The sequence below is a fragment of the Helicoverpa armigera genome, chromosome 1 (assembly GCF_030705265.1).
Source record: "Helicoverpa armigera isolate CAAS_96S chromosome 1, ASM3070526v1, whole genome shotgun sequence".
NCBI classification, from domain to species: Eukaryota; Metazoa; Arthropoda; class Insecta; order Lepidoptera; family Noctuidae; genus Helicoverpa; species Helicoverpa armigera.
In genome coordinates, this window is record NC_087120.1 from 7846525 (window position 1) to 7858962 (window position 12438).

The following is a 12438-nucleotide window of genomic DNA, read 5'->3' on the forward strand; positions in this document are numbered from 1 at the left end:
TCCGATAGATTCATAGCGTGGCTGTGACATACATAGCCTTCGTACCGTGCACATATTCTTGTTTCTGTACAGTTTAAATTAATCATGCAATATGTTTTATGTACACTGCTAATATGTATGGTGTATAATAATGGCGTGTATAATGATGGCATATTAATGTTTTTTGTATAACTCTGCACGTCAATTTCGGTCAAGGAAAGTGAAAAGGTTGACGTCACCATGTTCTAATGTACGTATACCTACCCTCACGGCAGAAGTCCTGCATAAAATATATTAGTGTGCCGGTGGATGACATAAATTATCATGTCAGTAGGTGCGGTGTGTTTAATGTTTTTATGTTACACTATAATTACGCACGTTTGTTAAACTCGTTATTAATATTCCGTGAACTGACTTATGACTTGTTAATGATATTTGAATTTTTATATAATCACTCATTATACAACTTAGAATGCAAAATCGCAAGCTACAACAGTGCGCTGAATTTCTGTTTTATTATGTTTATTTTAATTAATGTTTTATAAAACATAGTCATCTGATCCTGATACAGCAGTGATGATTAGTAGCGATATTGTAAACATGAGTAAACAGAAAGACATTGCAGAGCGTACTCACATATGTCGAGAGCGTGCAGCGAGGAGGCTCCAGCGACCAGCAGCGCAGCTACCACACACAGCACCATCGCGCCTCTCTCACCTCACCATTCTACCGACACCTCAATTCTACAACAAACAAACACTTCATCAAACAACACAGTCCCGCGTTATTCCTGCACTTCAAATCAAAGCAAACAAAAAACGCTCACATACGGAGGCGCCTAGTTGTAAAATGCAAATAAGATCACTTATACAAAATATAACGACTCGATATGCTTTGGACGTCAAAGCGAGCAGGCTCAATTTAACAAGGTAAATAAAACTATCAAAGTTGTGATTGCCAAGTTTGCTTTTGAAAAAGTTAATGCATCGAAGTGAACACAGCTGTCCCTATAAAATTACAGATAACGAGGAAAATCTTGAAGCTTTCTGTCTCTACGAACATTTTATTTTCAGACGAAGCTTCAATTCTTACATGTTAGACACTTGTCTGTGGAACCCTTCAACTGTAAAACAAAAGAATGTCTGGGGCTGTATAACAATAGTGAATGTCATTTAGATGTAGCGTCATGTCAAGGTTTGCAGTGGCGCTAGGGGCAATGCAGATTTTGAAGTAGCCATCAAAACACGATAGTCGCATCTGCATGTATAAAATATCCCACCAAAAACATTAAATGTAAAAAAAGCCAATCCTCTACGCAATTTCTCCACCGTAAAAAGTTTTGAGATCGCATAGAAGCCAAGTCCTGTTCAACTTTATTTGTAATAATAAATCAATATTTTGTGACCATATCAATAGTTTCGTTCACTTTACAATAATATTGACTTGGCCATGAGCACAATAAACTATAAATATAATACAGCATATCTTGGAGAGGTGAAAGTCAATCATGAAGTTTAATATCACAGAATTAAATACTTTTAGTTTTTTCAATTGTTACTAAATGACCGACAGTCAGTATCATCCAAAATCATGAACTGCACATTTACTATGGCGCATGTTTGGTCCATGGTGATCTCAAATTCCAATCAGTCCAATCGTAAAATCATGTCCATATAGAATGTATCAATTCAATGGTATTTACACATTATTTCAGGGAGCGACTTTTAACTTGTGCTCATGGCCAAGACAATATTATTGTAATGTGAACAAAACTATTGATATAGTCACAAAATATTGATTTATTATTACAAATAAAGTTGAACAGGACTTGGCTTCTATGCGATCTCAAAACTTTTTACGGTGGAGAAATTGCGTAGAGGATTGGCTTTTTTTACATTTAATGTTTTTGGTGGGATCTAATTTATTTTTTGTAGGTCTCCTTCTTCTCTAAGTATATAACAAATTAAATTAACTTACATGCAACTAACTAAATATATAACAAACTAAATATGTAGACCTAAACTAGCACGTAAACAACATTTTTTAAAAATAAATTAAACAATTTCGAAATTGTCGAATTTTTTAATCGAATATCTTTTAGAATAAAAGAGATTTATTTCAGAGGTAGATGGCGCTATCACATGAAATTATTTGTTTTTTTAACTAAAAACCGTAGCGCGATTTAGACCAGGACAACGCCATCTATCGAGCGAGCATGCAGTATTTATCGCACTGCATTAATATGAAAGATTTTATCATTATTCATTTTATTTTAACCTAGCTTTTTTATTCATATGTATGTATATTTAATACATAATAACAATATACCACACTACGTAACAATAAAACAAATAGTAACATTTTGTACATAAATAAATAACAAAGTTATCAATGCAGTCAAAATTCATACACAATGTTCTTGAAAAACCGCAAATATAAATTTGTTTCCTATTTTTTTATTAAGTTTTAAGGTTTTTATAATTTTCCCTTTATATGTAGCCAATAACCTATCTTGGTGCCAAATTTGAAGGTTCTAAGTTTGCTAGAAGTACCTTAGACTTTTGATGATCGGTCAGTGAGTGAGTCAGTGACAAAATGGTGTAACTTTGATCGCTCATAACTCGTAAACCATTTATTCAAATTTCTTGTAATTTTGGGACTGAGCTTGTTCTAATACTTACTCTTGGTCATCGAAAACCTAAACTCCTAGCTTTGTTCACATGGAAGATACAGGGGGCTGAAATAGCCGCGAAACGCTTCGAGAAAAGATGGTACGGCCGTGCCCGCTTTGCTCGAGTCTTGGCTGGGGCACTGCCGTGCCCTCAGATATTTACGTTATAATAAATATCGATAAATACTTAGGTGGAGTGTCGTTGGAACGTAGACCGAATAGGGGTACGCCCGAGAGAGATGGGACGCGGCGGGCGGCGCCGGCAGCGCCAAAGGAAATGATTCCAAAATGTAAGGAGATAAACGACGGCAGAGCATCGCTTGTACCTACTTGGGTTTGTATCTTCTTCGACGTCTGATGGATTTCCCGACTTTTGTATTGAAAAGGAAATTTATTTGCAAACCAACAGATTTAAAAAATATTTTCCCTATTTTCCAACCGTCTTAAACACTTTCCAGTCAAGCGAAACTAAGCTTAACCAATTAACATCAATGTTTGTGATCAAAATTTGTGATTAAAATCTAATTAAGAAAAGAAGTAAACTTTAGTAGAATGTAAACGTAGTGTTAAATTATAATTTATAAAATATCTTAGAATTTCAACAAATATATATCTAGGTAAGAAATCAAATAAAAACAAAGCTTTAAAGTACGTAAATAGTAATTACTTATAAAAAGACAAATAATAAACATTGCAAAAAAAACTACATCAACCTTCAGGACTTATGTAAATTAGGTTCACTACCAGCTATGAAGAAAACACGCAAGTTAAGCAGTTTAATACTTTGCATAAACTTAAATAGAATGTATAGTTTATACGCATTCATACTCGTATAAATATGAATTGATAAAATAAACCACTATTTACATTAATTAAAATAAAAGTCGAAAACAAAACTTAAGGCAGACTTTTCTTAGCGAAAGTAACGAGCAACACTATTCACTATTCGAGTAAGTACCGAGGTAGTCACAAACAAGTGATATCAATAAACAATTATACTATTATCTAAACAATGTCAATAATGACCAATACAAACACAACTCCTAATGTAAGGCAATATAAAAAGCAATACATCAATCAAGCACAAAAAAGAACATAAAATCTAATAATTATGACGTAATGTAATATTTACATTCAACACTTTTAAATAAATTAATGAAACAACAGTAAGACTCGACGTACCATTTATCTTAGACAGGTACGGTAAGGTGCAGCTGGGCCCAGTAGCCAATCCGACGGTCGGAGCCCGACTGCTAGCCAATCAAACTTGCCTACAGGACAGTACGGGATGCTAGATTGCTGATATTTCTTGCCTAGTGCATTTCTACCGTAAAGCGCAGGTCTTGTTTATACTGTGACACATTCGCTGCGTAAAACAACAAGTGGGGACGAAATGGGACTTCTTTGTGCTATCAAAAATATGTTTTTGGTTTTTGTTACTTTATGATACGATATACCTATATTACTAATTATGGGTGTATGTCCTAGTAAACAATAATAACGATAACTTACTTGTTGACTGACGAAGACACGATATTATTATAATAAAATAATTTTATCTCTTGCCAGTCTATTTTTAATTACTAAAAGAAGTGTGCGTGGCAGGCAAATATGAGAACTGCCATGAAAATCGTCTTATAGCGAAAGAAGTATGGATTTGAAATTAAGTAGGTGTACTACCTACAGATTGCCAATTATGTTTAAGTATTTATTTCTGGAATAAATTGCTTTCATAGGGAGGCCATACGTATGGTCTGGAATTTTTAATTTGTTCTTATTGATCAATTGAAATCAGCAACGAATTTACATATCGTAAGCTGTTGAAATAAAGTTTCAAAAATCTTTTATTGCATTTTGTATAAAGTTTTCCTATTTTAGCACTTATTTTTTTCATGTTTCGTGTTTTGTTGTTTTGTAGTAAGTACTTTGACAACGTCTTTGTTTCTTTCAGTAACTAAGAAACGTAGCATAAAACAGAAAAAGCTTTTATTTTTCAAGTTTCCTCAGCTCGGCTATTATTGATATTAAACTTGTCTCGAATGTACCTGGAAGGTCCCTCAAGTGCCTATCTCATTCAACGGTATTTTATTACGTAATAAGATATTTTTGTCATTTAACTTATTCCGTCCGTTTTACTGTAATTAGAAAGTATATATATATTGTTTTAAATACTCTTTTTTTGCAAAAATGGGCACTTTCAGGGGGAAAGACCTCGTGGACTATCATCGACTTGGGGTCCATTTAGAGGTAAACCAGACTTACTGGCTTCTTCCGCACCCCCGACAAGCATGGGCCCGCCAGATGTTCAAAGGCGGGCCCCGTTACCTCATGATACTTTGTCTTAGTCAGACTAGAATCTAGACTAACTGATTATCCAGACTATAGATAATCTGTTCATTAAAGATGATATTGATCAGATGCGAAAATTAACCGTCGTTTGAGCGATTAGTTGTAACTGGAAGCTTAGCCTAAGCAGACAGATGTATCGTTCAAATACCTCATTTATGCATACAAACAGTGTTAAGCGCGTCCCTGAGGAACTTCTTCCCGTACTGGGATACAATACAGTATATATTTTACTCGGGTATATTGCAACTTTCCAAAATTGAAAGAATTTTCGGTCGGTCCAATATTTCGGAGACTGGGTACAAAACTACAAACAAACAAAAAAAAATCCTCTTTTACGTATGGATATTGAAAACGACTGGCTTTCAAATTTTGATATTTTAGGGGACCCGTTGACGAGTACCAGGATTAATCAGAAAAAGCTAAAATAAAAGCACTACAGTTCTGCTACGTAGAAGCAAGTAATATGCCACAGTCATACTAATGAGGTTTTGATAAAAAAGGTTTTGGTTTGCTTTGACGATTCAGCGAGGGATGATATTTTTTGTAGAAATAAAACCAACCAAGTGCTAGTCGGACTCGCTCATTCAAGGTTCTGCACTTTGAAGCGAAAAATAAAAGACACTAATTACTAATGCCAGATGCTCACTTAATAATTAAAGCTTTGAACAATTTGAAGATCACGAGGGATCCATACAATTTTACTAAGAATAATAGATAATTCGAAAACGGTAGTCAAATATGTAAGTACGTTGAGACAGTGCCATCACTCGCATATTGTTCAAGATTATTCATTTGTAATCACTCGAACGATTTCCATATCAAGTCAATAGCTTTTAACTGAAGTTCCTAAAATCTGGTGTTGTAACAGGAGCGGGCGCAGCGTCCGGTGCTATGTTAACATTTTACTTGGGAACCCTAAAACTACCAGACATTCGGTTTTGCTGTACCTAAATGAGTTTTCCACCGAGCTTTGACCACAAAATGTACGCAGCGAACATTTTTGCCTTCTGGTTATTGAAAAGGGACAACACAACGACCAAAACTTTGGCTCTATTTTTCATAAACAGACTGATAGGTACCATTCCAACGGCGGCGACCTCTCGCGTCCGGCCCTGGTTCAGGCCATGGTCCGGGGCGAGAGGGAATGGGATGCCGTCGCCTCCTTCTGCGAAGCGGTCATGCTCGAGAAGGAGGAGGCGGAACGCCAGAGAGTTCGCACCTCTCATCCCGGCCGCCGCGCTGGACCAGGTAGACACCATGGGCGCCGGGTGTCGCGAGATGACTCCCGGCCACCGTAGGCGTGGGTCTGTGGGCGGTGAGTTCGGGTGGCTCATCGTCCCTCTGTCTTCCTAGACGACAGACCCGTGTCGACGGCGCGCGTTGTTCCACGCGCTCCTCAAAGAGACGTCAGCAACCCCAGCGGGGCCCAGCAGGGCCAAGGCCTGCCGGGGCTGCGGGTTGTTCGAAAGAGATACCGCGGCCCTGGTACATAAAAGGCCTATGACGGAACACGACGATTTTAGTCAGTAAGAGTCTGACACTCCCTCACCGCTGCTAACCCACAGCGGGAGGGGTCATTTGATGATTTTACGTCGATAAAAAAAAAAGGTACCATTCCAAAAAATATAGTCAGATTTGTGTAGCTAGTGCCCATCACCACCACGCTCTATTCATGCTTTTATTTATACGCTGCAAGGCATTGGCGGCCGACGCTCTAATGAATAAAAGTCACCTAAAAGTAGGAAATTTTATGAAAAATCTCTTTCAGGATTGATAAATATGATACCTAGCTCATATCTTGATTTTGACTTCATTTTTGGGTAATGTTTCATTCGTTCTTTCATTCAAGCAGTCGGTACTTTGAATGATTTTAGGGGGTGGTTAATGCGAAAATTCTTGCTACATATGTAAACAAGTAATATCGTTTAACTGTCTGTTTTTGATAACAGTGTTATCATTGTCGGTGAATTTACCAAGTCCACGATGTAACTTTTTTTTTTTCAATAATTTCAAATTACAAAAAAAATGAATTCTCTACGTATTTATTGTACGTGTTCGTAGTCATCTGGTTGAAGTTGAAGCTGCTGATCGAATGAACGACTTGCACCTTCATTGAATGACTATAACTGAATCTCTAGCTAGGCCGAACCGAACGTTGATTGAACAAGCGTCACTCAACGTCCAACTAGTTAGCGGTTTGTAACGTAGCACTTTGAACAGAGCGGACGTAAAATCTTTATTTGCATGACAAAAAACATTAGTCTGAAACCCCCGACATAAAACTCAAACCTTTTAAAAAGTAATTAATAATGCTCAATCTGAAAGTACCTAAGTATGTAAATTCATTGCGTTGGGGGACCACTCCTAATTAAATTTTGTAACTGCGAGATTTTCTAATCTTATAGGATATTATTCGTTGAAACTTTTTTAGAAATTATGTAAACATATAAAATCAATTGCATTCAGTAGAAATATTATAAATAACTTGACAGAACGCGTCAAATTAATATATGTATAAATTATCTGAATGGCAAATTGATAAATTGCTGGTTTCTCCAATTCATTTCATTATGAATAGGTACTCTTCAATCCCTTTTTTGTTGGTATTTATATTCTACAGATGTTATGATAATTGGAAGAGCATTTTCGCAACCAATTAAGTGCTTCTTAGAGCGTAGGAAAATCCTCCACCCACATGCCATCTTTTTAACATTTACAACATCAATATTTTTGGTCGTTAGAGAGAACTAGATCGGATTATACCCATTTAGGTGCTTGTGTACTATTTTTGACGTTATAAATCCTTTTATAATGACGTAAAACGTGAGTAGTACCTACTAAAACTAAGTTGGTACCTTCGAAATTGTATACGTATCTTTTATAATGTTAATGATTATTTCAGAAGAAGTGGATAAAAAACGTATGGAATTTTTGTGTAGATATTTTTTTTCTCGAAACATTAGGAATTTTAGTTTCTAAGTGAAATCACGGGACCAGGCCAAGGGTATTTCAGGTTGGAAATCTTGATTGTCTTCTTGTAAAAACTTCGTAACGATTCGGCAAGTACCTAGGTATTAAGTGTAACCTGTATGCCTACACTGTGTTCATCTTCCATAATAGAATGATTTCTTTCTAGTATTCAAGTTATCAATGTATTTTTTTTTCTAGTGATGGTGATGATTTTAGTTCTTGGTGAAAACGGGAGGATTTTTAGGGGCACTGTCCATTTGTAATTTTTGACGTGAAAAAGTGATATTCTCATTAGCCAAATGTCAATAACTGATTTTACAACAACCAAAAGTCAAGTAAATATCAAAAAGTAAAATAAAGACTGGATAGATTTTGTCCATGGCCAAATATGATGGCAATTTAAAAACATTATTAATAGAACTACAACTCTTAGGAAGATACAAAAAAAAACTTGAGACATACTTTGGCCATCTGCGTGCAAGTCATAGATGAGGTAATTAATATTTATAAAAATATTATTACATACCAGCAAACTAATTGTAACGAATTAAATAATAATGTTATACTTCATTTTAAAATATCGATCACATGTTATTATATCTCTCCTTCAGTATAACAATAGTTTATGTACTTGGCATCAAAGCTCATAAGTTATTGTGATCAATAATACCGACCCTTTAAAAAAGCTTTAACACTTGTTCACGTTTTAACCCAGTTGAACACACGACATGTTCAAAGAAAAAAGTAATTAGTAACAAAAGTCACGTGCTACTGGCCAGATAATCAGCACTCTACACCACGTTTTAGAAAAAAGAACGAGCCATAAAGCCGCAGCTAAAATATGAAAAACCGGCCAAGTGAGAGACGGACTCGCGTACGAAGGGTTCCGTACTTTTATTTATAATACTTTTCATAATTATAATACATTCTATATTCTGTGAATATTTCAAACAAGCTATCTGTTGCCGTTATCGGTATCGAGCAAAAAAATCACGTTTGTTGTATGGGAGCCCCCCCAAACATTTATTTTATTCTAGTTTTCAGTGTTGTTATAGCGGCAACAAAAATACATCATCTGTGATAATTTCAGCTCTCTAACTATCACGGTTCATGAGATACAGCCTGGTGACAGACGGACGGACGGACAGAGGAGCGAAAACAATAGGGTCCCGTTTTACTCTTTGGGTACGGAACCCTAAAAACGGCATGTGTACGGATATGAGGATCTTTGCGTTACTTAGATGTTCTATTTGGGAGGGAATTGAATGCATGGGCTTCTATAAGTATTCATCTTAAGCTTACCCACAGCCGAAAGTTTACAATAAAGCATCCGTCATAACATTACTTTATTGAGTCACGACGCTACTCTTAACAATTAATGTTCATGGGCAGGCTTATTTGCCATTGATAGTGAATAGCGATACGGACGAATATTTTGTTAGGCACCTTCATTAAACATGAGGTTCTGAACCTTTGGACAGACATGTTCTATGTAAGTATTGTAAGTAGATGCATGCGTTTGTAACTTCGCAGCTAATTGAGAACGAACTACCACGGATCTTACAAAATGTACAAAAAAATCCATTTCAGTTCTGTGCAGTTTACTTTCATAGCAAAAAGCCATGAGGATGCGTTTATCCTAGACGTTGCCTATAACATTACACATCTGATAGTTAAAGTACTGCCACTCAAGTTAGAAAAAAAAACTGTTATGAGATCACTCATGCGAACAGCGCATACCTATACAGCATGGTATCTCGACGCAGCTATTAAAATCGGATCAGTTTAAGATCCACAGATAAGTACGAGATATTAGTAGCCTACTTTAGTGCAATATTTGGTTCTATATAATCTATACTAATATAATATAGATGCAACGTTTTTTGTTTGTTTGTTGGCAAAAAAAAAAGAAAACCTCCCGAAACTACTAAACCGATTTGAAAAATTCTTTCACTGTTGGACAGCTACATTTTTTCCGAGTAACATAGGCTATATTTTATCCCGGTACGAGCAATGGTTTCCATAGGATGCGGGTGAAACCGCGGGAAAACGGCTAATGTTATATGAAACAGAGCAGCTTGACATGTACAGATTAGGACGGGGCAAAGTCGGGTCTACTGAACTGAAGCCTTTAGTTAGCGCTTGAGTTTATTTGAATATTGACGACTGACGTAGCCAGTTTGTGTACTGTAATGAATGAAGCAGGTGTATTTAATAAAAGAATTAGATAATTAAGGATAAAAACGTGTTATTCCGTACAAAATAACTATAACTGCTTTGCATGCTGGAATAAACTTTAACGAAATTTTGTCTAATCCAGTACCCTAACTAATCAACAGATAGCTTTTGTAACATCTTGATTCTATGTTCGGGATCATCAAAAATACCTTGGCCATAATTTCATACGCTTGAATAGCTGAGATAGAGAATAACTAAAATAGATAACTACCAAAAAGTAAAAAACACCATTTTAAATTATGTCATGCTTTTTTATGCATGATAGATTACAGCAAAGTTTTCCGCGAGATTTAATTGAATTACTTCTATTCTGGTTTAGGCCAGATCATTGCCCAAAGATCCGGGAGAGCCCAGGGCCCAGTCTTATGCATAGCACTGATATAACAACAATAATAAGAATAATATACAAGCTTCCAAGATTCAATAATCAAGTAAATAAGTTTACAACATCTATTTAAAAAGCTGCTGAATAACTACTCAAACTTTCTGCATCTTAGTGCACCTTAACAATGATCGAAATCTAGAAGTCTTCTTTGTTCTAGTAAAACACCATTCCTTTTACCCATACCACCTTTTCTTTCTTTCTGTGTTAAATTATTGATAAGGGTGCATGAATGTGTTTGAATAGATCCTGTTTTTTACGCGAAATCTTTCGATTCCAGGTCATGCAAGTACCAATGCAAGTTTGTATGTACTTTCTAAGTATATCTTAGACACCAATGACTGTGTTACAGATGGCACATTAAACTGTATGTCCCGGCTGTCATTGAACATCCTTCACAGTAATTACGGGTAGTCATAAGTTAGCAAGTTTGACACCAGTCTAATCAAGGGGTATTGGGTTGCCCGGGTAACTGGGTTGAGGAGGTCAGGGGCAGTCACTCCTTGTAAAAAACTGGTACTCAGCTACATACGGATAGACTGGAAGCCTACCCTAACTTTGTTGGTAAAAAGGCTTGAAGGACGATGATGAGCTTGTGTTGAGGAAAACTTCTGGGTTGTTTTGAGTAGATTTTAAAACGCTATACTTCTTATTTAAAAAACGTAAATATTTTCACTGTGGTTCACCATGGGAATAATTTGTGGTTGAACCAAGGAGGAACCCAAACCACTTAAGTACTAATTTGGGGACTGTAGAGGTTTTAAATCAACAGTTTTAATTAATGCTGATGTTAAAATGGCTCAGACATTGGAAAAAAGTTTAACAGTTAAGTTACAACAGAGTGCTACAATATATTATTGTTAATAATAGCCAAATCACTTTAATGGACAAAAGCCTTAATGATTATGTTTTTCTGCTTAATATGTGTAATAAACCATTACTATGGCTATTTAAATAATTGTTATTTAAATTTCATTCCCCCCAGACACTAGTGAAAAAAGTAAGTTTTAAAAAGAATTAAACTACTAAGATTATGCTAATAAAATTTGGCTGGTTGTAGCTTGGTAACTCAACAAGATATAAGCATAAGGGGTTAATTTATAATCATATTCTGAGTGATAAAAAAAAATTGAAGCTGGTTGAGTGAATGATAGCAATCTTGCCATTGTGCAGTTGTGCTGTAGGCACTTCCAAAGATTATGGCTGGCCATACCATGATTGCACCTTCATGGATAAAGAAGCATTGTTTATTCAAAGACAATATCAACATCATCACCAAAAACAAACATGTTGATTTATCATCTAAATACAGTTACTATCATAGGTCATGTACAACTACAGTAAATTATATATAAAATATATTAAACATATTATAAAAATAAATAATAAGCTACAATAATTTAAAAATAAATTGGATTGTTAGCTACCATCTATCTACATAATTATAAACATGCAAAAATTGAGACATTAATTAGCCTAACATTTTTTAAAGCATTTCCTTTCTAATAATTAGTATAAATATTAAAAATCATTTAATTCAGGTCATAGCCCATATAAAAAGTTTTTAATTTTTTGAAGTATATACTGCTTACACCACAAATGTAAGAATTGCATGTAAAATTATTTTATTTAATGAAATTGAATTTATAATTAGAAATGAAGTGAAACAAATACAAATTACTGATGTATAAAAAAATGCCATTATGCATTAATAAATTAATTAAAATATTCGGCGTATTTACTTCTATTTTATGCAATTCAATATTTAAATCTATAAATTAAAAGTGTCAAGTGTTTTATTGGTTCTTTAATTTCTTTTCATATATTTTTATATTATTAAAATTAACAA

The 12438-nt window shown here is 35.1% G+C and overlaps 1 protein-coding gene across 5 annotated transcripts in view; it reads right to left on the reverse strand.

Moving 5' to 3' along the window:
- LOC110378887 (discoidin domain-containing receptor tyrosine kinase B) overlaps positions 1–12438 on the reverse strand; it is a 52181-nt gene that overhangs the window by 38084 nt on the left and 1659 nt on the right. For 4 of the 5 annotated variants that reach the window (XM_049837917.2, XM_021338305.3, XM_021338306.3 and 1 more), the window contains exon 2: positions 616–722. In XM_049837917.2, the coding sequence (XP_049693874.2) occupies positions 616–682 (67 nt within the window). In that variant the 5' untranslated portion in view covers positions 683–722. Of the gene's footprint in view, positions 1–615; positions 723–3832; positions 3974–12438 lie in introns of those variants that run through there. The other variant, XM_021338304.3, reaches the window with a different exon arrangement.